The 27,720-nt window shown below is 39.8% G+C and overlaps 2 protein-coding genes across 6 annotated transcripts in view; one reads left to right on the forward strand and one right to left on the reverse strand.

Moving 5' to 3' along the window:
• The window catches only part of pof1b.L (POF1B, actin binding protein L homeolog), a 47,034-nt gene extending 37,404 nt beyond the window's left edge, over positions 1-9,630 (forward strand). For 2 of the 3 annotated variants that reach the window (XM_041572770.1, XM_041572772.1), the window contains 8 exons: positions 489-581; positions 944-1,057; positions 1,521-1,673; positions 2,535-2,654; positions 3,489-3,617; positions 3,759-3,823; positions 5,889-6,000; positions 7,250-9,630. In XM_041572770.1, coding sequence (XP_041428704.1) covers positions 489-581; positions 944-1,057; positions 1,521-1,673; positions 2,535-2,654; positions 3,489-3,617; positions 3,759-3,823; positions 5,889-6,000; positions 7,250-7,270 — 807 coding nt within the window. In that variant the 3' untranslated portion in view covers positions 7,271-9,630. The remainder of the gene's footprint in view (positions 1-488; positions 582-943; positions 1,058-1,520; positions 1,674-2,534; positions 2,655-3,488; positions 3,618-3,758; positions 3,824-5,888; positions 6,001-7,249) is intronic. The other variant, XM_041572771.1, reaches the window with a different exon arrangement.
• Positions 9,631-11,646: 2,016 nt separating this feature from the next.
• Positions 11,647-27,720, reverse strand: part of znf711.L (zinc finger protein 711 L homeolog) — a 29,432-nt gene continuing 13,358 nt past the window's right edge. For 2 of the 3 annotated variants that reach the window (XM_041572774.1, XM_018229940.2), the window contains 6 exons: positions 20,685-20,843; positions 19,925-20,071; positions 19,678-19,815; positions 18,119-18,166; positions 17,529-17,672; positions 11,647-14,415 (listed from right to left, as the gene is read on the reverse strand). In XM_041572774.1, the coding sequence (XP_041428708.1) occupies positions 13,238-14,415; positions 17,529-17,672; positions 18,119-18,166; positions 19,678-19,815; positions 19,925-20,071; positions 20,685-20,843 (1,814 nt within the window). In that variant the 3' untranslated portion in view covers positions 11,647-13,237. The remainder of the gene's footprint in view (positions 14,416-17,528; positions 17,673-18,118; positions 18,167-19,677; positions 19,816-19,924; positions 20,072-20,684; positions 20,844-27,720) is intronic. The other variant, XM_041572773.1, reaches the window with a different exon arrangement.

The following is a 27,720-nucleotide window of genomic DNA, read 5'->3' on the forward strand; positions in this document are numbered from 1 at the left end:
ATACAGCTTTTTTATGTCTGGGTGGCAGGTCCCCTTTAAGAAAACGGTTATTGTACAGGTATGGGATCCATAATCAAGAAACTAGTTATCCAAAAAGCTCTCAACTATGGCCATCTTCCATAGACTCCATTTTATCCAAATAATCCACATCTTTAAAAATGATTTATTTTTTCTCTCTGTAATAATAAAACCGTACCTTATACTTGATCCCAACTCATATATACTGAATCCTTATTGGAAGCAAAGCCAGCCGATTGGGTTTATTTGAGGTTCTAATGATTTTGTAGCATGCTTAAGGTATGAAGATCCAAATTACGGAAAGATCCATTATCCAGAAATCCCCAGGTCCCAAACATTCTGGATAACCTGTAATAGAAAAAAAAACAGCAGGAAAAGCTGCAAGGTGACAACCCATTGTTTCAGATCATAACTCCGTTGGGGGTTGAATAGTATAAAAGAATATAACTCTTGTTTTCTGTCACTGTCAGATGAGACAAACCTCAGACAAATCAACGAGACTGGTGCTAAACACCTTCAACAGCCTGCGTGAGGAGCTGATTCACCTGCAAGATGATCTGAATGTAAGTGTCCAGTCATACATACATATTCTGTATCTCTCTGCGCTACACTGTGCCTAATACACAATTATTTGATGCTTATCTGTGTTCGAGTTCTCAGAAGTATATCAGTGTGAGAATAGTGCTACCAAATGTATTAATGCAGCTGACATGCAGTAGCAGCCCACGTAGTGATTACTCCAGTGCGGTGTTAGTATTACATTAGGATCTTTAGCCTTGCCATTTGTCAGTTCAGTTATACTAGTGCAGTTTAAATCCATTTACCCTGTAATTCCACACAACACAGCTGATTAGGCCATTTGCAAATATGGCAAAATGTTCTAAACAATCTGTTCTAAAGCAATACTCTATATGTACATTCACAGAAACTGGACACGGACAAGAAAAGTCTGGAAAGAGATTTGACCTTTAAGGGCTCTCAAATAAAGGAGTATGAAGCCATGCTGGCATCTCTGAGAGAAAAGAATCGACAGCAGCAGGTATAATTCTGTTCACAATATTACACAATTAAGATTTCCGACTATGGTGTGATTCATCAACATACTGTTAAATAACACTAATCATGTGACCTTGGTGCCTACATGTAAAATGCATTGTAGTGCAACAAACTAGGTTTGAAAACTTTGAAATGAGGAGGAATGTACTACATGACAGTAGAGAAGAGTGGGATACAGTGTAACCAATGCACCCTAATACATTATACTAGAGGAGTACAGAATACAAAGTGGAACATAATGGATAAAAGTTAATGGACCAGAATACAGTGTTACAAATGGGACCAGAAACATGATACCAGAGGAGAGCAGAGTACAGCGTAGCATAGGAGGGTAACCATTGGAACAATAAATTAAAATGGCTGGGTAACAGTTGGGATATGCTACAGCACACTGGAATAGGGTACAAACATAATTAATATGCATTGTCCTGCCTCTCGCCCCTCAGCAAGAACTGAAAGATCGCTCTCTGACAATCAGCAGATTAGAAGAAAAAATCCTCAGTCTGTGCAACTCTGAAAATGACAAAGAATATTGTCTAAAAGAGCTGGAATATGCAAAGAATGCCTTGTACCAGGAAAATCAGAATCTGAGGCTGCAGGTGAGACTACCTTTGCTCTGGTGTACAAGTACCCAATCTCTTGCCCAGAAACCCGCTACCTACAAAGGCTCTGAACTACAGGAAGTATATCTCCCGTAGATGACATTTTAAGCAAATAATTGGTGGTCTTTTTCTCTGTAATAATAAAACCATATCTTGTACTTGATGGCAACTGAGCTGCATGAGTCCATATTAGTGGAAAAACAATCTTATTAGCCTTATATATTGTTTAAATGATTTTTTAAAGTCAACTTTAGGTATGATAAACCAATTATGAGTGAAAACCGTTTGCAAGCGTTCAGGATAATAGATTATTACCCCCCATCGGTCTCACAGAAAATATTGTCATAACTCTCTGACTTTCTGAGAAAGAGAGTCTTGGTTTACAATGTGTGTTAAAAAATCTCCATTTGTGAGTGAGGCCTCATTTTAAAGAGAGAAACAAACCTATCAGATGTTAAGGTAAAAGGGGGAAACAGAACAGAGGGCCTGCTAATTTATGAAAAATTACATTTCCCCTCCTTTTGTGTTCCCTTGTGTACCCACCCCTATTTAGTTTTCTATTTCTTTGTATTATGTCTGGTTTCCCCTTACTTAATTGAACATTAATGAAAACATAAAAAGGGAAGCTGTACCCAGAAAGTCCAATGCAGAAGTGAATGCAGGGGGCAAATCATTTGTCTGATAATCCTGATTTAATCCCTTACTAATCAGTTTGGGTGATCATTCAGTCTGCCTAGTTTGCGCCCAAACTATCATAAGAGGACTTTGTTTTCATCTCTTTGCTACGGAATCATTAGAGATAAATATGGATACAGATATTCATTGTTGCAGGTTTGATTTGTCTTATTTCATGTGCAGATTTCTGATACTTGTTCAAGCCCAATGCTGCAAACCAAGGCCGACGAGATCTCCAAACAGTACTTGGAAATGATCGGTAACCTGAGAGAAGAAAAGGACAAGGAGCTTCGTATCTTGAGAGTAAGTTGATATTGTGAATTAATGCCGATGATCCAGAATAAGACATGGGTGGCAGAGGAAACCTTAAACGGAAGACTGTTCTAAAAAAATAAATAAAAAAAAAATATAGTGTGTGAAAAAGGGGTACAATTTAAAAGCCATGTTCTATTTTTTTTCTGCTTGCACACAGGTTTATTTCCTTCTAGTTACATAACTTTTACTCAACTTTACACTATCAATTTAACATCAGTTTAGTAATACAGAAAATATACCATGTTTGTACTTGTGGTCTGTAATCTTACTTTACTATAAATACATAACCGCAGTTAACTAATCCCAGGGAGCCATACTTTTGTATTTATTCAAATGAGTTCCTTTAGCAAGCAAGCCTCTTTTAAGGACCGTAGCACCCAGCTAAATTATTTTAAAAATAGAAGAATACTTGCTGGACCTAATAAGAAATACATTCTGAATAAAGAAACTTCACCTGGGGGAAATCATGGCCCCAGTTAAATTAAGATCCTTAGTAACCTCCAACTCCCAGGTAAGTGTATAGAATCTGCCTATTACGTAGACAGGGCTATTGTTCTGCATATTTTTCCGGTTGGTGCAGTTTGGGCATATCTAAAAATGTCAAAGGAAGTTTTTCTGTACTCCATTGATTTCTATGAGTCCGCAGAAACTTTATCCTGGAGCAATTGCACCACCTAGTGGCCAGGTTCCAATATCTTGCTATACTGCCTACAGAAATCATCTCGTTTTAAAACCGTTTTTCCTGCTTTACTATTACCAATATAGCTTCTGTAGGGCTGGTGTGGTGCTTAAAATACTAAATTGATTTGATTTAAATTTCAGAGCCAGATCACTAAATTCCAGCAGGAAGTGGTGACCCGAGAAGGCAGCAGCGGTGATTTGCAGATGAGGTTGCTGGAGCTGACATCTTCATTGGAGGAAAAGGAATCTTTAATTAAGAGACAACAAGAGGTGAGGGGAACAAAGGTGTCATTGTTATAATACACATGTCCATCACTATTAAAGCCTGCCTCCAGCATTTAATCCCGATTGCCACAGCGTACCCCACTTCATACATTTTAAACACTGTGTTATTCTCTCTCTTACTTACAGGAACTTTTCAGACTGCGTCAAGAAAGAGAGTCAAAAGGTGTAACCAAAGCTGTCATCACAAAAAAGTAAGGCTTTGTTTTTACATTACATGCAGAATTACAGTAACCACTTCATTAGCTAAAACTTTTATTCAGATTAGTCATTGTGCGCTATAAAGTTAGTGTCATGTTTTGCAAATTGATTTTATTATACGTACTTTCTTAATGTTCTAGTACCATACATCTCCACTCTATGGTGCCCACAAAAAAAAATAAAAAATAAAGACTATTGTGCTGGCACCATTGATTCTATGTTTCCAGGTTCTTTGATCTACACCACTTGGTTATTTTCATGGCAACACACAGTGTAGCCCAAAGAGGTGACACCAGCATGGGAAAGGTTAAAGAACATTATAATAACACATTACATTTGTATTTCTGCCTGAAATGTTGAAAAGAGTTCTTTTGGGGAAAAATATTTAAAGTGGTTGTTCACCTTCCAAACACTTTTTTTTAGTTCAGTTGTTTTCAGAATGTTCACCAGAAATAAAGACTTTTTTTTCTCAACTGCTTTCAGTTTTTTTACTCTTTTTTTTCAAAATAGAAGTTTTAGGGCTCTTACACATGAGCGTTCTGACCTGCGCTCCCCTGCGTTCCGTTTTTTGACGTTCAGCCACAGGGGAGCGCAGGAATAGACGCAAGTCATTATTTGAAATGGGGCTGTACTCACTCAGGCGCGTGTAGGCGCCGAACGCAGGAAAAATGCAGCATGTTGCGTCTGAACCTGCGTTCGGCGCCTACACACGCCTGAGTGAGTACAGCCCCATTTCAAATAATGACTTGCGTCTATTCCTGCGCTCCCCTGCGGCTGAACGCCAAAAAACGGAACGCAGAGGCATTTTTGGGTGACTTCGGAAAACGAAGTGTATGATTGCCATCAGAGAGGCAATTCGGAGAGATTAGTCGCCCCGAAGAAGTGGAGATTTGTAGCAGGGCGACTAATGTCCCTGAATCTGAGCGTCTGTCTCTGCCCTTTAGAGACACAAAAGAAGGTGAAACGCTTTCTATTGAACATAGTTTTTTGGGGTTTTTTTGGTGAACAATCAACTGAACTGATCAAAGTGTTGGAAGGTGGACAACCCCTTTAAATGTACAACTTGTATAATACAATTATTTTCTGCATAGACTATTCTACTCAAATGGTTAATTCTTCTTTCCTTCTCTTCCCAAAGAATGATTATGTCATGTTTTATGCCTGAGGTTGTTACTACTATACTGTATATTAAGGTTCATGGCAGTATTATCTAAGAGTTTTCAGTCCTGTAAACTTCCTTATCCGTGAAATGAAAGACATCCGAGTCTTAGCAAGTGCAGCCTGGGAGTTGTCCCACAGCAAACACTTCATTTGAGAGGCATGTGTGTATGTATGTAATTATGTTTGCATGTGTGCGCGCCAGGAAAGAACAGATACTACAAGTTGCTTGAGTGAAGAAAACTGGAGGGATTTCTAAAAAAACATACTACCTACACGAGATCACTACTTCCATAGAATAAAATGTTTTTAGGTGTATAATTTCTTCCATTTCTATGAAACTCATCTACACTCTTGATCTACAATGACGGCATTCTTGAAGGCAGTGCCAAGAAACTGCTCCAATCAGAATGCAGCCCTCTGACTCCCTGTGTTACATTTAGATTTCAGTGTAACTCTAGTTAAGTCTAACATAGAGACGACACAGATCCCCTGCCAGTCCATCATCAGAGGGAGGAGCGCGTGTCAATATGCGGCAGCTTTGGTGAAAGCAATGTTAGATTTACTAACTAATCAGTGCGTGGGTGTGGCTGGTTTATCTGCCTGGAAGTCGACCTTCAGTGGCTGTTCCTTCCAATCCCAACTCTGGCTGTTGTAAAGAGGCAGAGCTATTGAGGGCTGAACAGGAGAAAGTGCCAAACAGCTTGTTAAAATGTTGCAAGCGAAAAGGAATTCAAAACAATAAAAAAAAGGATTTTAGAGAATACTGCAAAGTTACTTGCTTACTTATCAATTATTATAGAAATGTATGTTTTTGGGTGGAGGACCACTTAAAAATACTATTGTTTCTCCATAGTCTTTTCTTTTAGCTGATTATATTTTTTTTATGTTGTTTAACAGGTACAGAAATCAGTATCCCATCCTCGGGCTCTTGTCAGATTATAATGCTACAGGACCAGTGAAACAATCCCAGACAATTGTCTTTGAGAGAACAGGGGAGATGTGGAAACACGTAAGCAAACCTTAGCTAAATAAATGCTACTGTGGGTATGTGGCAAAGAATACTCAGCATTCCTTACAATTTGATAGCACAGTTTGGTTAGTATCACTCAGTCACTACTAGTAAGAGCAGTAAGAAATGACTATGAAGATTTTCATTCATCCAGATCATGGTATATCTAGTATAAGTTACACATACCTGTGTCACGTTATCAGTACATATGTGTATGAACTGTTCTGCTCCCACCCTGTAATTTGGGTTCAGTTGTCAGGGCTCAGAAGTCTCATTGTTCAGCCCACCTCTATCCAATGACATCCCTCCAGCATACATTCTTCACCTCCCCCCCTCACCTGAATGTTCTCCCTCACCTTAGAATCACAATATATATAAGGTTATTTAGAGTTAAGGTAAAAATTATGGTGGTTCATGCAGGTGGGCTGATATAATATAAAGCAAGGAGCATGGAGGAAACATTGAGTAGGACTGACCACAAAGGTAGAACTCCTGAGCCCTGACAACTGATCCAAATTACAGGGAAGGCGCAGGACAGACAATCTGAGAGTGAAAGCTTCTTTCATCTGAAATCTCTAGTAACAAAGTAACTTTACAAGACTCTACAAAAGATCATGAAGAACATAAAGCCAGATTAACAATGACCATATCATTCTGGTAGACTGTAAGGCTTAAAGAGATACTGACATCTGAAAATAACCTTTTTTATTATCTATCATAACATTGTCTTTGAATGCTATTTATAATGTTGGCATCAAAGTATTTGCCTGATGCTTTTACATTACCTTTCTGACTACCCTGTTCCTGTATGAGGGGCTGCCATATTTGTGCAGCAGGAGTCTGTTCGCATCAGAAACTCTGACAGGTTAAGAAGGGACAGTCAGGTTTAGGAACTTCAAGTAACAATTACTTCCAAAATCAGAACTATCAGGGAAAAACGATAAACATGACCTATAGGTAACTTTTAATGTAGATTAATATTTTGAAAATACATTTTTTTAGTGTCAGTATCACTTTAAAGTTGTATCAAATTCTCTGTCATTCTAGATTTTATATATATATATATATATATATATATATGCAGCTGCCTATTAATACGCCCTGTCAATGCATTTATTCAGTTCTGTTGACATTATGTTGACATTATGAGTTTTAGAGAGATTTGGTTGGTACAAAGGTGCCCGTATAACAGTGTTGCGTATGTATTGTTTATAAAAGGGTAATGCAAGCTCTATTTATTTTGTAACAGGAATACTTTGACACACCTTAAAGAACTGCTTGCTTCTTACAGGAATGAAGGAGACCGCGCAGAACAGGGCTGTTTCCAGAATCGCTCGTCCAGTTGTAGTCTGGGGACTGCTCTAAATAAGATGTACTATTTTTCAGTCTCAGAGGATCAGTCCATTACTAACAGCCACTATAATATATATATATATATATATATATATATATATATATATATATATATATATATATATATATATATATATATATATATATATAATCCAACAAAATGGAGTGGAGATTAACCCTGGTCTGTGACCTAGTCCAAAGGACAAATTATATATCAATCAAAAAAGTCCAGACAACTTGCATATATATATATATATATATATATATATATATATTGGAATGCAACACTGAAGTCATTATGGAGATGTTTATTGGCCTTTCCTCCTGCTTCAGTTCTCAAATTTACCAATTGTGCCCTGTAGATGTTCTTGCATTTTAGGAATAAATCATATTTTGAGGTGCAGATGTTTATAAAGTTCTGGCAAAGTCAGTGATTGTTGCTGTCACTTTTGGCAATTAAACATTGTGATGGGTACCTTTCTGTTTCTATATTTGCTCATGAACCTGCCTCTTCCCAGCAACATTCAGGTCACATAATCACAGCAAGTGATTGGTTTTCTTTGCATACATTTGTGAGCAATCTAATCAAATGAAGCTTTCAGTTGGCAGTTCCATTCCAGTTGCCTGTCCCAGCTTGAGTAAAGCCACAGTACCTGCTAGATTTTCACTGGAGTGAGCTCCAGCTTTATCTTAGTCTTAGACAGGCTGGTTAATGAAATGGGCGCCAGTATGAGTGCATTTGTATGGCAGTGGCAGGAATATGAGGTTGCAAACTCCATTGGGGCAATTATTTACAAGTATAACTAAACATTCTCTGTATAATGCTACATAACATGTATGTGTTATAAAGACTAGAAATGGAGCCAGCTCATAGCGGTCATTTACCCGAGCAAGAGGAGAACATGATTTTTTATAAAAGCTGCCTAGATGTTGTCCTTGCAGTTTTATTCAGTGGCTGCTATGAGCCAGAAATATTATCCATAAATTAGAGTTTAGCATTTCTGTTCCAGTAATTTGGAGTCTGGTCAGTCAATAAAAAAGGTTGGTTGGTGGTTTTTAAACTGAGAGCAGATGATTCCATTTTTGTTAAGGCAATTTATGCTGCTGGTCCAAGGAGTGTTTGTTCTTTGCCCTAAAAAGGTCAGCTGTACTGTCTGATCAACTGCCACATACAACATATACAATATTATTTGCATTTGCTTTACCAACAGAATCTCATTTACACGTCTAGGTCTGTTTTAATCCTCTACTCTTAAAAAAAAAAAAAAAAAAAACACAAAATAAAAATGATTGCACTCTTTGTGGCTAAAATATATGGACTGGATCTTGTCGTACTGAAAAATAGATGAGAAGCTTTGTAATATAAAACGTTTTCTGTATTGGCTATGTTTCATAGACTTTGGTGGCATCTCTTGCATAATGCTAAAACTTGTGGAATTCATGTTTATAATTGTTAGGCTTTATAAAAGTTCATGTCTAGGTTTATATTAATAAATACTTACATGTGACTGAAGATGGGTAGAAATGGATGTACTACTGACCTGCGCGGTGATATTTCTTTAGCTGGTGCTCCTCCACAACCTGCACAGGGCCCTGACATATCACTACAGGGATACAGCAATGTTATTACATTATTACAATATTGATCTGTGATGAGCTTCAGTGACAGATATACCCTGATTTTTTGTTGTTGATCTCCAACAACCCCTAAGCTTATCTCTCTGCAGCAGCCCAGAGCACACTGAGCATGTGCAGTGTCACTGACACTCAAGAAGATGCCCTAACAAAATCCAACATGGCAGCTGCTGTGTACCACTTTGAAGACTTGGCTCATTATTGGGCTGCTGAACTTCATGGACTGGTGTAGTAAGCTCCGTATATAAAATACAGCGGAAGGTGTAGTAACTGTGCTTTAGCGACTCTTTAAAGCTATTGTTGTAAACACCAACGTTCTACTCTTTTAGACTGGGGTTTCTCTCTATGAAGTGTTTCTAATGGTACAAGCCATCTCTCTGTTTTTCAGATGCACATGTAGGTAACATAAACAACTTGTGCCTTAAGGAATAGTTTTTTCTAGAATAAACCAAAAGCTTAGTAATAAATATATGGGGTACATTTTGGGAAAGGTATATGTGCATGATTGGTGCAGATGGCTTTTTTGTTTGTAATATAATGTAATATTTTCTATAAAACTGTCATTTTTGTATGTCGTATTTCTTAGCTCTGACAATATGGAACATGGATTTATGCCGCTTAAAAATAAAGATGCAAAACCAACCATGTGTGTTACGTTGCCAGATCTGGAAAGACAGAAAGCGTAAGGGTCCTTTTTATTCTTGTCGCTACTGGACTCAAAGCAAATTGGAGGTACACTTAGGGGCCTATGTATCATGCTGTGTAAAACAGAATAAAACATCATCGGTGATGTTGCCCATAGCAACCAATTGGCAATTAGATTTCGACAGTCACCTACAAGTTAGAAAACAAAAGCAAAGATCTGATTGGTTGCTGTGAGCAACATCACCGGTGATGTTATTCTCCACTGTTTTGTTTGTAGGTCCCTAAATCATTGCTTGTATCACCCCACAATGTAGGACTGCACAAAACCATAGATATGCAAGCACCTGTGCAACTACTGTATAAAGGGGAAGTAAAGCCTGCAGCATACGGAAGGACTATGTAAAATACCTAACTGTAGGTACTGCATCCCCAAGATCTAAATGTCCTGTGAATGAGCCCCATCCCTCAGCACATAGTTGCACCAAAGCCAGCGACATTAAAGGGATACTGTCATGGGAAAACATGTTTTTTCCAAAACACATCAGTTAATAGTGCTGCTCCAGCAGAATTCTGCACTGAAATCCATTTCTCAAAAGAGCAAACAGATTTTTTTATATTCAATTTTGAAATCTGACATGGGGCTAGACATATTGTCAATTTCCCAGCTGCCCCATTCAGGTGACTGCACTTAAGGATGGAACTTCTTTCTGGCAGGCTGCTATTTCTCCTACTATATGTAACTGAATCAGTCTCGGTGGGACTTGGCTTTTACTATTGAGTGCTGTTCTTAGATCTTCCAGTGAGCTGTTATCTTGTGTTAGGGAGCTGCTATCTCATTACCTTCCCATTGTTCTGTTGTTAGGCTGCTGTGGGGGAAAAGGAGGGGGGTGATATCACTCCAACTTGCAGTACAGCAGTAAAGAGTGACTGAATTTTAGTCACATGACTGGGGGCAGCTGGGAAACTGACAAAATGTCTAGCCCCATGTCAGATTTCACAACTGAATATAACTAAATCTGTTTGCTCTTTTGAAAAATAGATTGCAGTGAAGAATTCTGCTGGGGCAGCTCTATTGACTGATGCATTTGGAAAAAACATGTTTTCCCATGAACGTATGCCTTTAACAACTTGAATCTATTCAGTGAATGGAGCAGTGAGGCAATAGGATGCAAGTGAAAGCCATTAAAGGGCAGCTCATTCTCAGCCGATAACATGATAGACAGTGAGGGTCATTCATCAACACTGGGCAAATTTGCCCATGGGCAGTAACCCATGGCAACCAATCAGATTGTTACATTCATTGTTCTACTTGCAGCTGGCTTTAAAAAGCTAATGACTGATTGATTACTATGGATAACTGTATCAAAAAAGAGCAATGATGATTAAATAGACTCACCCAGTGTAGGAGGAGGTTGAGGTGCACTGCCCCAAAAGCAGATCCAAACAGTAAAGTAATCAGGCAAAACTGCGCCTATAATTATGTATCTGTGAAACGCGTAAGGCTATGCCATAAGCATTGAATAAACTATATAATTCTTTTACACGTCTGTGTGGAGGATTGGTCTTTTGAGTGCCTGCCTGATTATACTATTGATAAACTGCCCATGGGCAAACGGATAAACTGCCCATGGGCAAACTTGCCCAGTGTTGATAGATGAGCCCCTATGTTTCTCAGTGTGTTTGAGTGTTGGGCTGCTTGTGCTTTTAGAACCACTTAAGAAATAACATGCTCCAGAAAATATGTACAGTATATGCTCTATAGAAGCATCTTAGCTGCAGGAAGACTTGCCTACTAGTACGGCCCCTGTCCAAGTTCCATTACCATCCTGATTCCTAACAAGAGGTTTACACATCATAGAGGGCCACACTGACTTCAGCAAGGTCCTACCCATGTTGCTTGGAACTGCAGGTGGTTAGTGGGTTTGACATGTGTGTGTCTCCAGCTCCGTAAGCCCAATGCAATGCTGATATACGAGCCATTCTCTTGGTAATAAAATGCTGAACATTTCCTCGTCCGGTAAATGTGCAAGAGATGCGCATATTTATTGTATGCTCATTACGAGTAAACACATGAAGAAATAATTCCACGGTACCAGGTACAGTCTTATCTTACAGCGTTTACATCATTTACAGCCACATAAACGACAAAGGTTTTTATTTTCGTTCCGGAAGGTTTCGCTCTCCAGAAACAACAGCGTTCTGAAGTTCATTTCCATCGTATAAAAACCAAAGGAAGAGATTCTCACATGTGCAAAACAGGAAAATAAATTTGATCAGAAACACAGACACGCCGACATGGATTTAGAGTCTTCTCTAGAAGACTGTGCAACATGAATTAATTAAAAAAAAAAACACTTTAAAAAAAAAAGTCAAAGATGAATGGACAGTTCTCTTACAAGAAGACGGATGTAAGCACATTGGGCGGTGCAGCATGCTAACACACAGAATTGTTTCCAAGGGATGCATATTTTATACACTGTAAACGGAAGAACTGGTGCCGTTCTGCAGAGTGAGCAATGGGTTCTGATTAAATACTATATATAGATATATATATATATCATCTCAACAGAATAGATGGTAACCTAGGCTTTATGAATTGCAACGCTACACATGGCTGTGCTAAATCTCCCCATTAGCAGCAATATCTGGGGGATCAGATGAGTGTTAAGCTTCATGGGCCTTTCAGCTCAACAAACAATCCCAGTGCACATTCCATTTGCAGAGAAATGCATAGGGGAGCATTCAGGAGGCCAAGGCTTAAACCTATTCATCCCGATCAACTATCTCAGATGACGCAGTCAGAAGAAGAAGAAATAGTGCTAAATCTGTCTGTTACGTATATACTGTTAAAAAAAGCTTTAGACCCATACATACAATAAAACAAGTGTCCACCAAACAACATTCAGCAGCAACACCAGATAAAAATGGAAAATATGTACAAAAGTCATTTATTCTAGCACCTTAACAACTTGCAGTTTGCGACCTTAGAGTTCTAACGCTGCCGTATCACGTCATATCTAAATCACTGCACCTTGAGTTTCCCAGTGAAATGGAAGAAGCTGCCTAAACCGGGAACGTTGCACTGGCGGCCCTCCAGCTGTTCTGAACTAGGACTCCCACAAGCCTCACATGCTGGGGATATAGACGTATGGATAGTCTTACAGCAGCTGGTAGGCTGTGAGCTTTACACCCCTGGTCTTTACTGTTGACCAACTGTAACAGTATCGCTTTATAGGCACAATGTAAAACAATGACTAAGCAGTAATTATCCACATCCTTTTCATTCCCTCCTGTTGTGGCTCTCTAGCTGATTCTGAACTAAAACTCTCAACAGGCCTGATTTTATTGGCTTGAAAGATTTCTGGTAGTTGAGCAACGGTGGGAATGATGTAGGCTGGCTATCCCTGCTCTAGGGTAGAGCGTGAAGCCCTTTCAGTGCTCTTAACCTGTTCATGAAAGAATCATGATATCTGATCCTGCTTTGTAGTGTATTGTCCTGATCCTGCCATGCCCCAATATGTTATTTTACACTGAATGGCAGACACTGGAACAAGGTGAATAGCTTATCTGATGTCCCTTCCCTTCGATACCCCAATAGTGCACATTACATTAATGCCTCTTTATGGTGTCTCATTATATGCTGATTTTTTTCCGACGGCCTTCGGAATCCCTTTTTACAAAACTCACATCTATGGGGATAGTCTTTCGTGTGTATGGAGATGACGTGCCTCTTGAATCCGGAGGCGTCGGTAGTGCTGTACTCACAATACTGACACTGGTAAACCTTTTTGCCGCTGTGGGTTTTCATGTGCTTTTTAAGCTCAGGCTGAATCCTGAATCCTCTCTTGCATTTTTTGCATTTGAAGGGCAAATCCTTGGTGTGCACGGAGAGTATATGCCCGCTCAATATAAAAGGGTCAGACGTTTTCAAGTCACAGTGTCTGCACTGATGGATCTTTTTGCCTTTGTGGGTGTCGCTGTGTTTTTTGAGTTCGGAAGGGCGATGGAATCCTTTCTCGCAAACGTCACATTTGTGAGGGAAATCCTTTGTGTGCACAGAGATAACATGCCGTTTAAGGTCACTTGAGTTGGTGCTTTTGTGGTCGCAGTGGGGACACTGATGAGTTTTGTGGCCCTGAACAAGCTCCGTGTGCCGCAGGAGTTCCTTCTCGTCGGTGAATGCCTGTGGGCACTGCTCGCACTTGAAGGGCAAATCTGTGCCATGTCTGCTCTTAATGTGAGTTTTTAAATTTGACTGATCGGCGCATCGGAACTCGCAGAAATGGCACAAATACGGTTTTTCCCCTGTGTGGGTCCTCATGTGCTTCTTTAGCTCCGAGGGATGCCGAAATCCCTTGCCACATTCAACACACACATGAGGAAAGTTCTTGCTATGGACAGCTAGGAGATGTCTATTGAGGAGTCCCTGCTCAGCCGTCTCATAGTCACAGTACTTGCACTTGTGCAGTTTCGGATCTTTGTCTCTCAGTATCAGCTTGTTAGAGCTCAAAGGACTCGCCTCTCGGTATCTCCTGGTGTATTCTGTAAACTCTTGCGATTTGTCCACCTTGTTGCTGAGCTTGTGGCTCTCGAGGTGATTGTGGAAACTGACTTTTTTGTTGGTGGTGAAATCGCAGTCTGTGCACTGGTACTTCTTTTTAATCATGTGATCCGGGTGATTCTTCATGTGCCTCTTCAAAAACCCTCTGGATTTAAACTTTTTCCCACATATGTGACAAGGATATACGGTTAACGGCTGACCGTCTGGCCCTATTATGACAGCTGAATGATAAACACAAGCATAGAGTTAGATTCCTACTCTTTTTTTTTGTAGAAATCTGTACATTTATAGAGTGTACTTGGGAGAAACATGAAACACTGTACAAATGACAAGAGAAGAGGCAAGCAATGCTCAATAAGATTTCTTTTGCTCTAACTGTTGGATAAAAAAAGCTCTTTCATCACATTACACTGGAACTGAAACCCATATCATATCACTTATTCCATATGTGTTACTCTAGAATATTTTTTACTATTTTAGCAATTTGACTTTTTATTAATTCCTAAAAGAAGTGATATTTTTAATGCTTTTACTATAAAGGTGACCAACAACATTATTAGCCCGTGCATGGTCCCAATGCGACATTTCATTGATTAATATTTATCTTGCTCAGCTGTCAAATGCAACAGGTAGAAAATCTCTTCATTCAAGCAGCACAGTAGATGTAGAGGATGACTATTTACAGGCCCTGATTTATAGGCCTAATTTGCTTACTACTTGGGAGGCCAAACAACTATCTGGTGACCTGGTAAGAAAAGCAAATCTTTCTATTCCTGATCAGACTAAGAGTTTCCTTTATACCGCAGGACTATCTGCCTCCCTGTTCTCCATTCAACAACACTCTACTGGATAATGTAATCCAATTGATGTAGGACTTGTAGCCATACCTCACAGGAATTGTTCAGTGTAAAAATAAAAACTGTGCAAAATATAAAATGTTTCTAATATAGTTAGTTAGCCAAAAATGTAATGTATAAAGGCTGGAGTGACTGGATGTCTAACATAATAGCCAGAACACTACTTCCTGCTTTTCAGCTCTCTTGGTTTCCACTGATTGTTTACCAGGCAGTAACCAATCAGAGACTTGAGGGAGGGCCACATGGGTCATAACTGTTGCTTTTGAATCTGAGCTGAATGCCGAGGATCAATTACAAACTCACTGAACAGAAATGTACCATGTGGCCCCCCTTCAAGTCGCTGACTAATTCAAGAGTTAGAGAGCTGAAAAGCAGGAAGTTGGATTCTGTTATGTTAGACATCCAGCCACTCCAGCCTTTATTCATTACATTTTTTCCTAACTAATTATATTAGAAACATTTTTTATTTTGCACATACAATCTATTTACCCAGATTTTATTTTCACACAGAACTGTTCTTATAAGGTGGTCATACAAGAGCAGATCACAGCTGTCGATATCAGTCCTTTAGACCAATTCTGCAGCTTATCTGCCCTTGTGTGGAGGCTTCTCTACTGGTCTCCCCAATCTATATCAGGCCAACAATCAGCTTGATCTGTCCTGCATGTGCACACACACAGTGGAGTGGAACCTGGATGTAAGCCCGAATACGCGAAAGGAGGCATCTCTGGACTGACCTCCGCTGTGTATTTGCTGATGCAGATCAATTGAGCAGGGACACAGAGTGGAACCTCTGCGTATATTTGCAGACTGAGTGCAGCCCACAGCCTTAAAAAAGGAAGGCTCACAAACTATGCTACAGCTGAATGTCACAGTGATTTTCAAGGAATATCTAGTAGTTTCCATGAAACTTAAGTGGGGAAGATTACACTGACAGAAGAAAAGAGCATCATTTTATTTGCATACTGTATTGTGCTCTATATAATTCAGATTTTTTTTTGAATGATTTCAGTTGTTGAAACTACTAACCTGCCCCTGCATACTTACTGTACAGTTGCTTTATAAAATTACACATACACCTAAAGGTCTGCTCAAGGCAAGGTCTCCAAATGATCTCTTCCTGATCCTAGTCGCACCTATCCACGGGGCCAAGTTTGGCTGACCTTATTGTTGGTCCCCAGGTCAAACATTGGATCATACTGAATATGTTGAATATGTTATGAAGCCTGTTAGGAGAGGACTGCATTATTGCACTGATGTGCTCATCACCCAATGGAATTTTCTAACTTGATATCTAGACAATTTTCACCAAGCAGTTGGGCAAGCTCCTGGGATGGCTAAATACATACTTTGTGTGGAGGGGCCAACTAGGCAGATTTTTAGGATTCTGTGGATGGGAATCTATGCCAATCAGTATTTTTGTTCTCTCTAAAGGATCTTTCCCCGATATGCCACTAAACTGCGTGGCTATATCGGGGGTAATTCGAGCGGTCGGCCGTACGGCCGAACGATCGAATTACGATGCGCCAAGCGGCTCCGACAGGTCGGTCGGGTAAAAATCCAACCTTCCCGATAGATATCGTGGCCAGATATCGATCGGGAAGACCCGTCGGAAGCCATGGGCAGATAACCTGTCAAATCGGTCCAAACGACCGAAATCAGCAGCTTTATCTGCCCGTGTATGGCCACCATAAAGGTATGGCCACGCAAGCAGATTCGGGGAGATAAGTCGCCCCAGTGAGGAACCACGAGGGAAACGAAGCGCCACATGTGCATTGCCGCAGGCGATTTTCATTTTATCCGGCGGAGGCAGTTCGGGGAGATTAGCGCCCTGAGGAAGAGGAGATTTGTCGCTCGGGCGACTAATCTCCCCCCGAATCTGCTTGTGTGGCCAGACCCTTATCAGTGATTAGGCTTGCCAGCTCAGTGTGTATACCTATGTACATAAATGTTTCTACATCAAGATTCCTTGACTTTTTTTGGGCCCCCTTAACGAAAGGCAAATTACACTTGGGGGTGCCAAAAGTTACTTACCTGACACCCCGGGCCGGTGCTCCTATCAGCAGAATACAGCACCGGCCTGGGGGTTATTCCAGCAAGAACCACGGAGCGATCCTCCTCCTGCTGCTTCCCCTGTCTTCTCGTGGCTGTGCATGTGAAGTAGAGGGGAAAGCCCCGGAAAATTTGAAAACCAAAGAAGGAAGAGGATTGCTCTGTGGTGCTCAGTGAGAGAACCCTGGACTGGTGCAGATTTCTGCTGATAGGCCCTGGGTATCAGGTAATCACCCCCAAATATAATCACTTGGGGGTGCCCAACTTTTGCCTTGGGGGTGCCTTTCGTTCTGCTTTAAAAAATGCCTGGCTCTGTTCACCTGCAACTCCTGTGGGAGGGACAAGATTTTAGCAACTGTTCAGAAATACCAGTATAGAGCTCTTTCAGTATGTCAAAGGGTAAATAGGAGTGGATTAAAACATACCCGTTTGCCACTGCCGTGCATCCCCTCGCTTCCTTTTTTTGGCTTTCTGTTTAAGTGCTCGATTTGCAGCAATGCTGTCACAGATCTGCAGGTACTGGGTGGCTGAACTGTTTTTGTTCTCTAACCGAGATTCAATGTTATTTGCTGTGGGAGGAAAAAATATCTCAATCGTATACATTTTTCGTGCCTCTGGGTGATCATGGGCCCTATCTATAATGTTTGCTTATGTTTCCAACTAAATTAAGGGATTTCAAATTTGTAGTATAATATATATTTAACCAGCTATAGAAAATAATACAATTTCAGCAAGTCGGAGCTAAAGAATGTATTTCAGTCATATTTATGGTTGGCGATTTGTCTGTCTCTATTAAAAGAAGGAGCAAAGTAAAGTTGAAGCTGGAAACATTTCCGTAAACGATTTATACTGGGGTAAAGCTAGAAAACATGAATGCTATTTTTAAATGGCATATTTCCTAATTCAAAGCTTTATATACAGGTCCCAAAGTCCAATACAGTTTCTATTCATAACAAGCTGTAATATTTCAACACACGCTAACCATAAAGCACAGTCAGTCAAAACCCAGACATACCAGATTCCTGCCAGTCCCCATACTTTCTTGGAAGATCTCGGTCCTCGCCTATGTAAAGGATAAAAAAAAGTCATATATACATTAATATATGGTTTTAGAACAATTATATTTTTATTTTGTAACCCTAGTAATTATTGTTAGACCTGTTTATTGTAAAGTGCTACGTAACTTGCTGGGGCTACTGATGAAAGTCCAAGTAGTGAATATATATATATAATGAGGTCTTGAGCAAACTGAAATGGTTCCTGTATTGCTTGTTAGGTTCTTTTATCTTATACAGGGATCCCTTATCCAGACCATTATCCCAAAAGCTCCAAATTACAGGAAAGTCAACTCCCATAGACTTCATTGTATCCAAATTTATAAAAATGATTTAGTTTTTCTCTGTAATAATAAAGCAATACATTGTACTTGATCCCAACTAAGATATAATTAATCCTTATTGGAAGTAAAACCTGCCCATTGGGTTTATTTAATGTTTAAATTATTTCCTAGTAGACTTAAGGGCAGAGACACATGCTGCTATTTCGGGAGATTAGTCACCCAGTGACAAATCGCTTCTTCGGGTGACTAATCTCACCGAACTGCCTTCCCAGCTGGCTAGAATGTAAATCGCTGGCGGGATGGCACTTGGAACGCTTCGTTTTCTGAAGTTGCCTCACGTGGAAAGTTCGAGCCACTTTCGAGCCGAATCGTCCGAGTGCCGTCCCACCCGATTTGTCGCTGGCCGACTGATCTTCCAAAATAGCAGCGTGTGTCTCTGCCCTAAGGTATGGAGATCCAAATTATGGAAAGATTGGTTTTCTAGAAACCCCAGGTCCCAAGCATACTGGATAACAGGTCCCATATATATATATATATATATATATATATATATGTATATTGCAAATAAAGTACCCCCCTCTTGAAAAATATAAGAATATAAGTTACTGAAGAGTTTCATGACCATATAAAAACACAAGGCTAAAGGCAACGGCGAGTACTTTATTTATTATAATACACAAGTTTCAGTGAGTCATGTAACAGAAATTACATCAGAACTCACCGTTTATAAGGATATAATTTACAAGATATTGAGCCATGAATATCTTGTAAATGATATCCTTATAAACGGTGAGTTCTGATGTCATCAGTTATAAACGGTGAGTTCTGATGTCATTTCTGTTACATGACTCACTGAAACATGTGTTATAATAAATAAAGTACTCCCTGTTGCAAAATATGAGGAGATTAGAAGTTAATTCAGAGTTCCATGACCTGTATAAAAACATGGTTATGTAACTCCTCTGTAACTTATAATAATATCCTTATAATTTACAAGATGGGGTATTTTAATCACTATATAAATATATTTATAAATCATTATAAAAAGCAGACAAAAGAGTAACTAAAACGATATTCTTTCTGTAACACCTCTACCCCACCATTATGGAAACAATGAGACACAAGACTTCATTCTCTATCTGTATCTTGGGCTGCCATATTGTAGCACATACAGTAAAAGATGGTGACATTGGTGCATTGTATCACAATCAGTCAACTGTTTTTATTTAACTTGCCGTAAGCAGCTGCCCAGGCCACAGGAACAAATGTTTTATTAATGCCGGAGTCTTCATTTTGGGCATCGGGAAGGGAAGCGGCTTCTTCTTCTCCTACAATGACTTCCATATACACTTCATCTGCTATTTCAGCGCAACCTACATCAAAAGGGGGGAATTCAATTCCATGAGCCATAAAGCCTATGACAAACAGCCTCTATAAAAAAAGCACAAATGACTTATGAATAAACATGTTTTTTTTTTTTACCAATGTCTTCGTCTTCCTGGGAAGAATCTTTAACTGCCATGTAAACCATCTTTTCCCGCTGCATACGGCCAAGGCCACTTTGTTCAATCACACCGGCTATGGGATGCCCATTGTGAAAGTCACTTTCTGTGACAATTTCTGTACCACCTTCACAAATGACAAAGCCACAGAAGATATTAACATTAAAGCAGAAGGAAAACAAAACAATGCAGTAGCCTGGATCAGGTGCCCTTCATACCTACAAGTATTTGGCTTTTATTGATTCCGTTAAACCGTGTTATACATTTAAAATATACGATATCGTGTCAGTGGGTAGAAGGGGTTTACCGGGAAGATAAGTGATGTAAGAAGTGGATATCACTGGCAAGGCTTAAGTATGCAATCAGCAGGTTGCATTTATTTGCCAGTCTCCTTATTTAGCTTAAGAAATAACAAAAAACTGATTTTTCATTATTAAAACGACAAAAAGTATGTTCTTCACAAGCCCTATTCATTGAACTCAAGTTGAACAACTACATACTAGCCCTTTACTAAATACTACCCCTTTACTACACATGACCCCTTTCCTAAATATTCCCCCTTTACTACATACTACCCCTTTTACTACGAACTACGCCTTTACTACATACAACCCCTTTAAACCCTTCATGACCTTTAATAAATAGCCCCCTAAAGTCTAACCAGAAGTCGTGTTGTGATCATTTCATACAGTCCATTAATTCATCACGGTCTTATAAAGAGCAGCACATTCTCTTCTCACCTATTTCCACATCATCGTCAGCCTCCGCTTTAAATATGTAAACTTTAATCACTTCAGAACCATATCCATCTTCTTTAGACATGTCACCTTGAGAGACCTCTGTGCTGATTTTAAGTGGAGCGCTGCCAATGTGCTCTAACTTCTCTCCGACATCATCTACTGAATAAAGGGAAAATGATCCACTGGTTATGAACAATGAGCACTTTCTGGTTTTTTTTGGTGTTACTGTTCCTTTAACCTAAAAGTATCAGTCGGAGTCCTGCATCTACAACAATTTCCATCAGACATACTCTCTGGCAAATTCAAAAGAAACCCTTTTTTGTCACTTATATTACCATCTTACATTAGTCAATGCTGCTTTAGGAAGCTGTTAATTACATCGGATCTGCTTCTCTCCACTTCATTAAAAACCGCAGAGAGAAGTTTGGTACGCAATGTGTGCCCTTGTCCTTAAGATGATACACTTATCTGGCTAGAAGACTAGACTTGGAGCCACTTTATTTGGGAAAGAAGCTGATAAGTTTGTGAACATCAAAGGGGGCCAAGGGATCCATTAACCTCACAAATAACATATTGGTTATGAGAAGAGCACATGCTTCCTAAGGATACCAAACAGGACCACTGTATACCCACCAGTTAGGAGGGAGGGTTTCTGGTGGCACCCCTCATGTTTGCAATCATTCCGATCACCCACCAATCAAACACGGTATGGCTGATAATATTTAGAACAGGCCTGTACCAATATGATATTGCAGAAATTAGCCTGGATGTAAATGGTACATTCCTGTGCACTCCTACCTCATGAATAAGTAATGATGTGGAATGTCCCAGCAAGGAATATAGGGGAGATCTAGCCCTCTGGGTTCATGCTTGAAGTCCAATTCTATTTAGGGGTGTGTGCTTTGTTTTCACCTTGTCCCAGGGACAAATTCCAACTAATGAGGTTTTTTGCAACTGTATGATTTATGGCTGGCCTTTTAGTCATAACCTTTTGTATTATGTATGTATTTCATGGTATTTATATAGTGCCGACATTTACACAGAGATTTTACATGATTTTACATGATTCACATGAGTCCCTGCCCCAGATGAGCTTACAATCTAATATCTCTATTAAATTCGCACACAACAGGGTCAGTTTGATGAGGAACCAGTTAAACCTGTCTGTATGTTTTCAGAGAACACAGAGGAAACCTGCACAGATATGGGAATAGCATGCAAACCCTTTGCAGATAGCGCTCTAGCTCAAAGCAAACTACTGACCCCAGGGCTGCAAGTCAGCAGTGCTCCCCACTGACCCATTTGGACTGTTCTACTTTTAGTAATATTAAATAATAAATGGAAAAAGCTTTGTCCTGGTTGCAGTAAAAGAACCCATGGCTTGAAAGAATGTGTAGTTTAACTTTGTGTGTGCTGGAAGGAAATACATGCTAATTAACCATTTAGCTGCTGGCATAAAGTGTATACAAGTGATTTAACCCCTTTTCTGCTATAGTGCTTGAGTGAGCTGGTGGAAACTAACCCTTTGCTGTGAGACAGAACAGAGTGTTTTAGTACATTTGTGTAGAGTAACTCATTATTTGCTGTAGAGAGCATGGAAATAATAATCTTAGGGGTTCTGCATGTTAAGGGTAGATGTAGCAGTGGTTTGGGGATGTCAGGGCTAGTCGGGGAGTACAATAGTCTAGTTGTGTGTAAGGAGAGTGAGGGACTGAGCATATTAGGGATGGAGGATCTGGATTAGTTTCTGTATTCGGCCTGTCTTTTGTGAAGGATTATGGGATTTGGCCAAATCCCAAATAGTGAGTTGGGTGCATCCCTAGAGCATACAGCCCCTCTTAAAAACAGACAAAATGTCACATGCATCAGAGGAGGCGCCTCCACAACTAAATTACGGAAAACATTGTTTTACCAAGCGGTAATGATGCAGTTGGAAAGACACTGATGAACGGAGTCTGCTTTTGACAGACATGCCAATTTGTTAAATGTTTTCCTGTTATGACATTTTCTTGGCAGCCAGGAAAGTGTTAATAAATGTACAGGTAGCCCTTTAGGAAATTTGCCCCAATGTAAATGTAATCTGGTCAATAATGCAAACAAGCACAGGTTGTGCAATATGATGAGTACCACTGGTATACCATATAACAAATTGCAGTTTTTACTGTTTTTCCAAAATCTAAGTTTAAAGTTGAATGTTCGTGTCTCTGGTGTTTGAGTCTGGCAGCTCAGTAATTCAGGAGCAGACTCTAAACTGTTACAATTTTGCAACATTGAGTTGATACATTTCTCAGCAGTATCTCTGGAATATTAGCAACAATTGTATCAAGTCTAACAGCTGCCTGTAATGAAACCCAGATATTCTGCTCAGCAGGGCCAAAGATAAGAAATGTATCAATTAAGAACAGTTAACAGGGTCGGCGACCCCTCCCCCCGAGCTGCTTCAAAAGGTGAAAAATTTAACTTTACATTTCAATATTAGAAAAACAGTCACACATAGAAAATAGAAAGTCATTGGGAAAAGTCTTTATTTCTGGTGATCAATCTGAAACCAGCTGAACTGAAAAAAGTGTTGGAAGGTGAACAACCCCTTTAAAGACAGGAATCCCCTCTGGGATTAATCAGTTTTCTTGCACAAACAAGGACATTCAGGCTTACCAAACGATTTCAGTAGGCAATACCACCTTAAAGGAGAATTCAACCTGTGGGGGAAAAAAACCCGTACCCACCACCCCAGGTAGACCCTCCCTCCTCCACCCAGGCTAACTACCCCCCTGGGGAAATTCCCCATACTCCATACTTACTCCTCGCTGCAGATTCTTCCAGCGAAGTTCCACGCATCAATCTTCCCCCCAGACTAACTACCCCCCGGGGAAATGCCCCATACTTTGTACTTATCCCTCGGCACAGATTCTTCCAGCGAAGTTCCGCGCATCCATCTTCCGGCTCCTCTGTAAGCTGACTGGGAGATCGGTATTTCTGAGTATACGCAGTTGGAGCAGTTTGCAACAACTGCACATGCGTGGAATATCACAGAAATTGCAGATCTCTCAGTCAGCTTACAGAGGAGCCGGAAGATGGATGCGTGGAACTTCGCTGGAAGAATCTGCAGCGAGGGGTAAGTATGGAGTATGGGGCATTTCCCCAGGGAGTTAGTTAGCCTGGGGGGGAGGGGGGTCTACCTGGGGTGGGGGGTAGGGTTTCTTTTCCCAACAGGTTGAATTCTCCTTTAAGTGAACTGTAATCCTTAAAATACATTTGAGTCTTAGGCTTTTGTCACTTTTTAAGATTAGTAATTATTGCTTATAGCTGCCTTAAAAGAAGTTGAGTTATTTTGAATAAAGGAAGTGTGCTATTGTGCCCCAAAATAAGCTAGCAAGACACAAGGAGCAGATTCTACGGTATGGCATATGCAGCGGATATACAAACACTTTGTTAGAACCTAAATATTCCTGATTTCAGCTTCAGCTTAAGTGCTGGTCAGCTCATGTAAATGATACTATGCAGAACTAAACCAATTGATACATGCTCCCACAAACTTTTACCCCAAAGGCATCTTATGCCATAGACCAGTGATCCCCAACCAGTGGCTCATGAACATCATGTTGCTCACCAACACCATGGATGGTGCTCCCAGTGGCCTCAAAGCAGGTACTTGTTTTTATTTGGCTTGGAGGCAAGTTTTGGTTGCTTAAAACCCAGTTTCAGGCAGAACAGAGCCTGTTGTAGGCTGCCAGTCCATATAGGGGCTACCAAATAGCCAATAACAGCACTTATTTGGCACCTCCTCCCCAGGAACTATTTTCCTGCTGGTGTTGTTAACTCTTTTTACAATTGATTGTAGTTCACTGGTAAAAAGGGTTGGAGATCTCATGCAGTAGTGTTTCACTAAAAACAAAATGAAGTTCCTTTGCATAAAAAAAATCCAATATATACCACCAAAATATTTACCCAAACTGATATTGGGGACTTTTTCCATAGTGGCATAAATGTGATTAGGCAATATACCATGTAATGGAGGAAAAAAAGTCAAAGAAGAATACCATGCTAGATGCAAAGAACACCCAGATACTACACAGGAAAGGAACAAGTTGAAATAGACAAAATGATCACTATGTGGGTAAGGAGCTTCTTGAGTATATCAAACATACAAAACGTTCAAAAGAAAATGGCTACTCCCACAAATTGGGAGTAAGAAATACTAAATAAATATGAACACATCATATAGTGGTAAGATTAAAGCTCAAGTAAAGTGAACATAAAGTTAAAGGGGATCTCCACCTAAAAACTCATTATCACTGGTTTTAGGGTTATTTGAACATGTAATTGATATTAAAAGTAATATATGTCTGATGCTTTACAGTCTCTGAACTCCTGGTTCTGACTCCTGAAACAATGTTGCAGGCCAGCTGACTAGAACTCATTGAAAGACTTTAATCATCACTTACAACCACAAGTGCAAGTGTGACAGGCTAAAATCAAAGCAAATTAGTGTCTGGGTTGATGCTATGCATTACTTGCGCTCCTCGCACTATTGGATAGTTGAGCTGAGCACCATTATGCCTGGTCCAGTCTGCTCTGATGAATAGTGTGCAATGTGCCTATTGACATATCCAGGATTCCCACAGTGTGTTGCACCAATAGCCGCTACAGACTTTCTCTGAATGAATTGCATTTTTATGCATTTTTGGTACTGTACATATTGGCACGGTGGAAGTCCCCACTCGGAAAATATCTGCACACAACAAGCAATTCACAAAGACACATAGGGGCAAATTTACTACTGGCTTTGCGCACATCGCAACACTTCGCCAGGCGTAAATTCGCCAGGACAACGCTAATTCACGAAGATCCGAAGTTGCGCACAGGTTACCGAGTGCTTGCGAAGTTGCGCTAGCGAAAATATGATCAGCAGTTCCCTAGTGTTTGCTAATTTGTTTACGGCGTGCAGTTAAAGTACAATGGACGTATATGCTCCAGCAAATACATTACACAAGGCCAGGGAACCTTAATAAAATTATATAGAGTTGTTATAATGCCCTATACATGTGCCCACAGTTTAGTTTATGTGCCATATGTTATCAACTGTAGGGGGGGAAGGAGGGTACCCCAAAAAAAAATCTCGATCTTTTGCAGTCTATCACCCTGTAAAAAGGAAAAGACGCCAGTGTTTTTTGGGACTAAGAAAAAATTTGAACTTTTTTTGGACCAACTCCTTTCTACTCTATTGCACTTAGTCTAGTCTGAGGTGGTGAAGGCAAGTCTGGCGATAGAGGTAACGTTCAGTAAAAACAAAAACTTTGCGTAGTAACGCTCTTTCGCCAGAGTGAAAATACGCCTGTTGTTAGAGTTGATCTCCTTCGCTAGCGTAATTACGCCAGCACCCTTTAGTAAATTGGAGAAGTGCCAAAATGACATCACGCTGGCAATATTCGCCAGCATTAACCACTTCGCTCTTTAGTAAATTTGCCCAATAATGTTCGACATCATGCAGAATTGCAGCAGACACAACTTGGCAAGCAGCACCGATTACACTGGAACTCTGGCTGCAAAAATTGCACTTTGCACACTGCACCGTGGTCATAAATAAGGTACTAAAGACGCCCGGACTCATGTAACATTGTTTTAAGCATATGAATAATACCAATAATAAATGAATAAACTGTTTTAAGCATCAGACCCAGTAACAGATAAACAAACACTGCTTTCATTCCCAAATACATTTACACATTTGTTTGCAAATTACTTGAAAACACCACTGAAAAATATTTAATGAATGTGTATTGGAAAGTTGTTTGGGCTTACAATTTCCTTTGTTGTGCAGAACAAATATGGTACATTGGTAGTGCATTACTTTGTTCAGGGTTTGGTTATGGTTATACTCTGTCTTATACCTGCATGGATTTAATAGTATGGTGTGTTTAATCAGCTCACTGAATTTATGTTTAATGCTTTAATTCTTCATACTCACGCTGCTCTTCACAATATTATACACTGCATTGTATTGTGGCTGATTCCATATAACCTTTCACTAAATTTTTGATTTTACTGTGCATGCTTTATATTTAATTGATTATGTAATTAAAGTTGGGCTTTACTGTGCCAGCATGCATCAACAAATACAAAGTAACTTGCATTTCCCTGCATTATCAGTCCTAACTGAGATACAGAAATGCTTACACATTCGTTGGCTTTGTACATATTGTACACTAAAATAGCAAGGCTCACCTATAAAATCTGCTGGGAGTCTTTAGATCTGCCTTACAATTGGGCAGAGCATTTATAATCCATGATAAAAACCATAAACATTAACACCATAATGGCTGCTTACTGCAACTACAACTTAACATACTTCCCCATCAACAGTAGGTTATGCCTTTCATTTAATATGCTATATACAAGGCAACGTTTCAGACCCCAGTGGGCCCTCTCCCAAGAAAGGGTCCGAAATGTTGCCTTGTATATATCTACTTTTTGTTACCAATAAAGCAACTTTGATGCATTAATCTTCAAGTCTGTGGTGTGCTACAGTGTACCTGGTTTTCTACATGTTTCCTGGATCACAGGTGGATGGTCCTTCCACTGTTAAGCACCCTACCCATAAAAAAAGGGTTCCTTCTACAGGTAGAAGCTCTTCATATTTGTGTGGAATTTCATTTAATATGAGCCATAAAGTTATGCTTTATGGTAAGCTTGAACTGGTGAATCCAGACTCCAAGCAGTTTGATCCAATCTGTGATTTTTCGAAACTCGTATTTCAGAAAAATGTTTGGGACAGTCAGGATAGTTTTTAATGAACTGGTACATTTCTCAAACATGATACACGTATCACTTAGTTAGAATGCCTTCAACTGCTTTCATTGGCCATTTCTACATCCAAGTTGCAAATTGAATGTGGGGAAATGGATTCAGACCATTATCACTCTAGATTGAATTATCATTACAGCTCAGTAAAAATTTCCATGTAACAAAACGTCCCTTTGTAAGGCGAAGCTTTTCAAATTTGGAAATGTCTCTTACCCCTTTAAAAAATATTTCA

The sequence above is a fragment of the Xenopus laevis genome, chromosome 8L, assembly GCF_017654675.1.
Source record: "Xenopus laevis strain J_2021 chromosome 8L, Xenopus_laevis_v10.1, whole genome shotgun sequence".
In the NCBI taxonomy this organism is placed as follows: Eukaryota; Metazoa; Chordata; class Amphibia; order Anura; family Pipidae; genus Xenopus; species Xenopus laevis.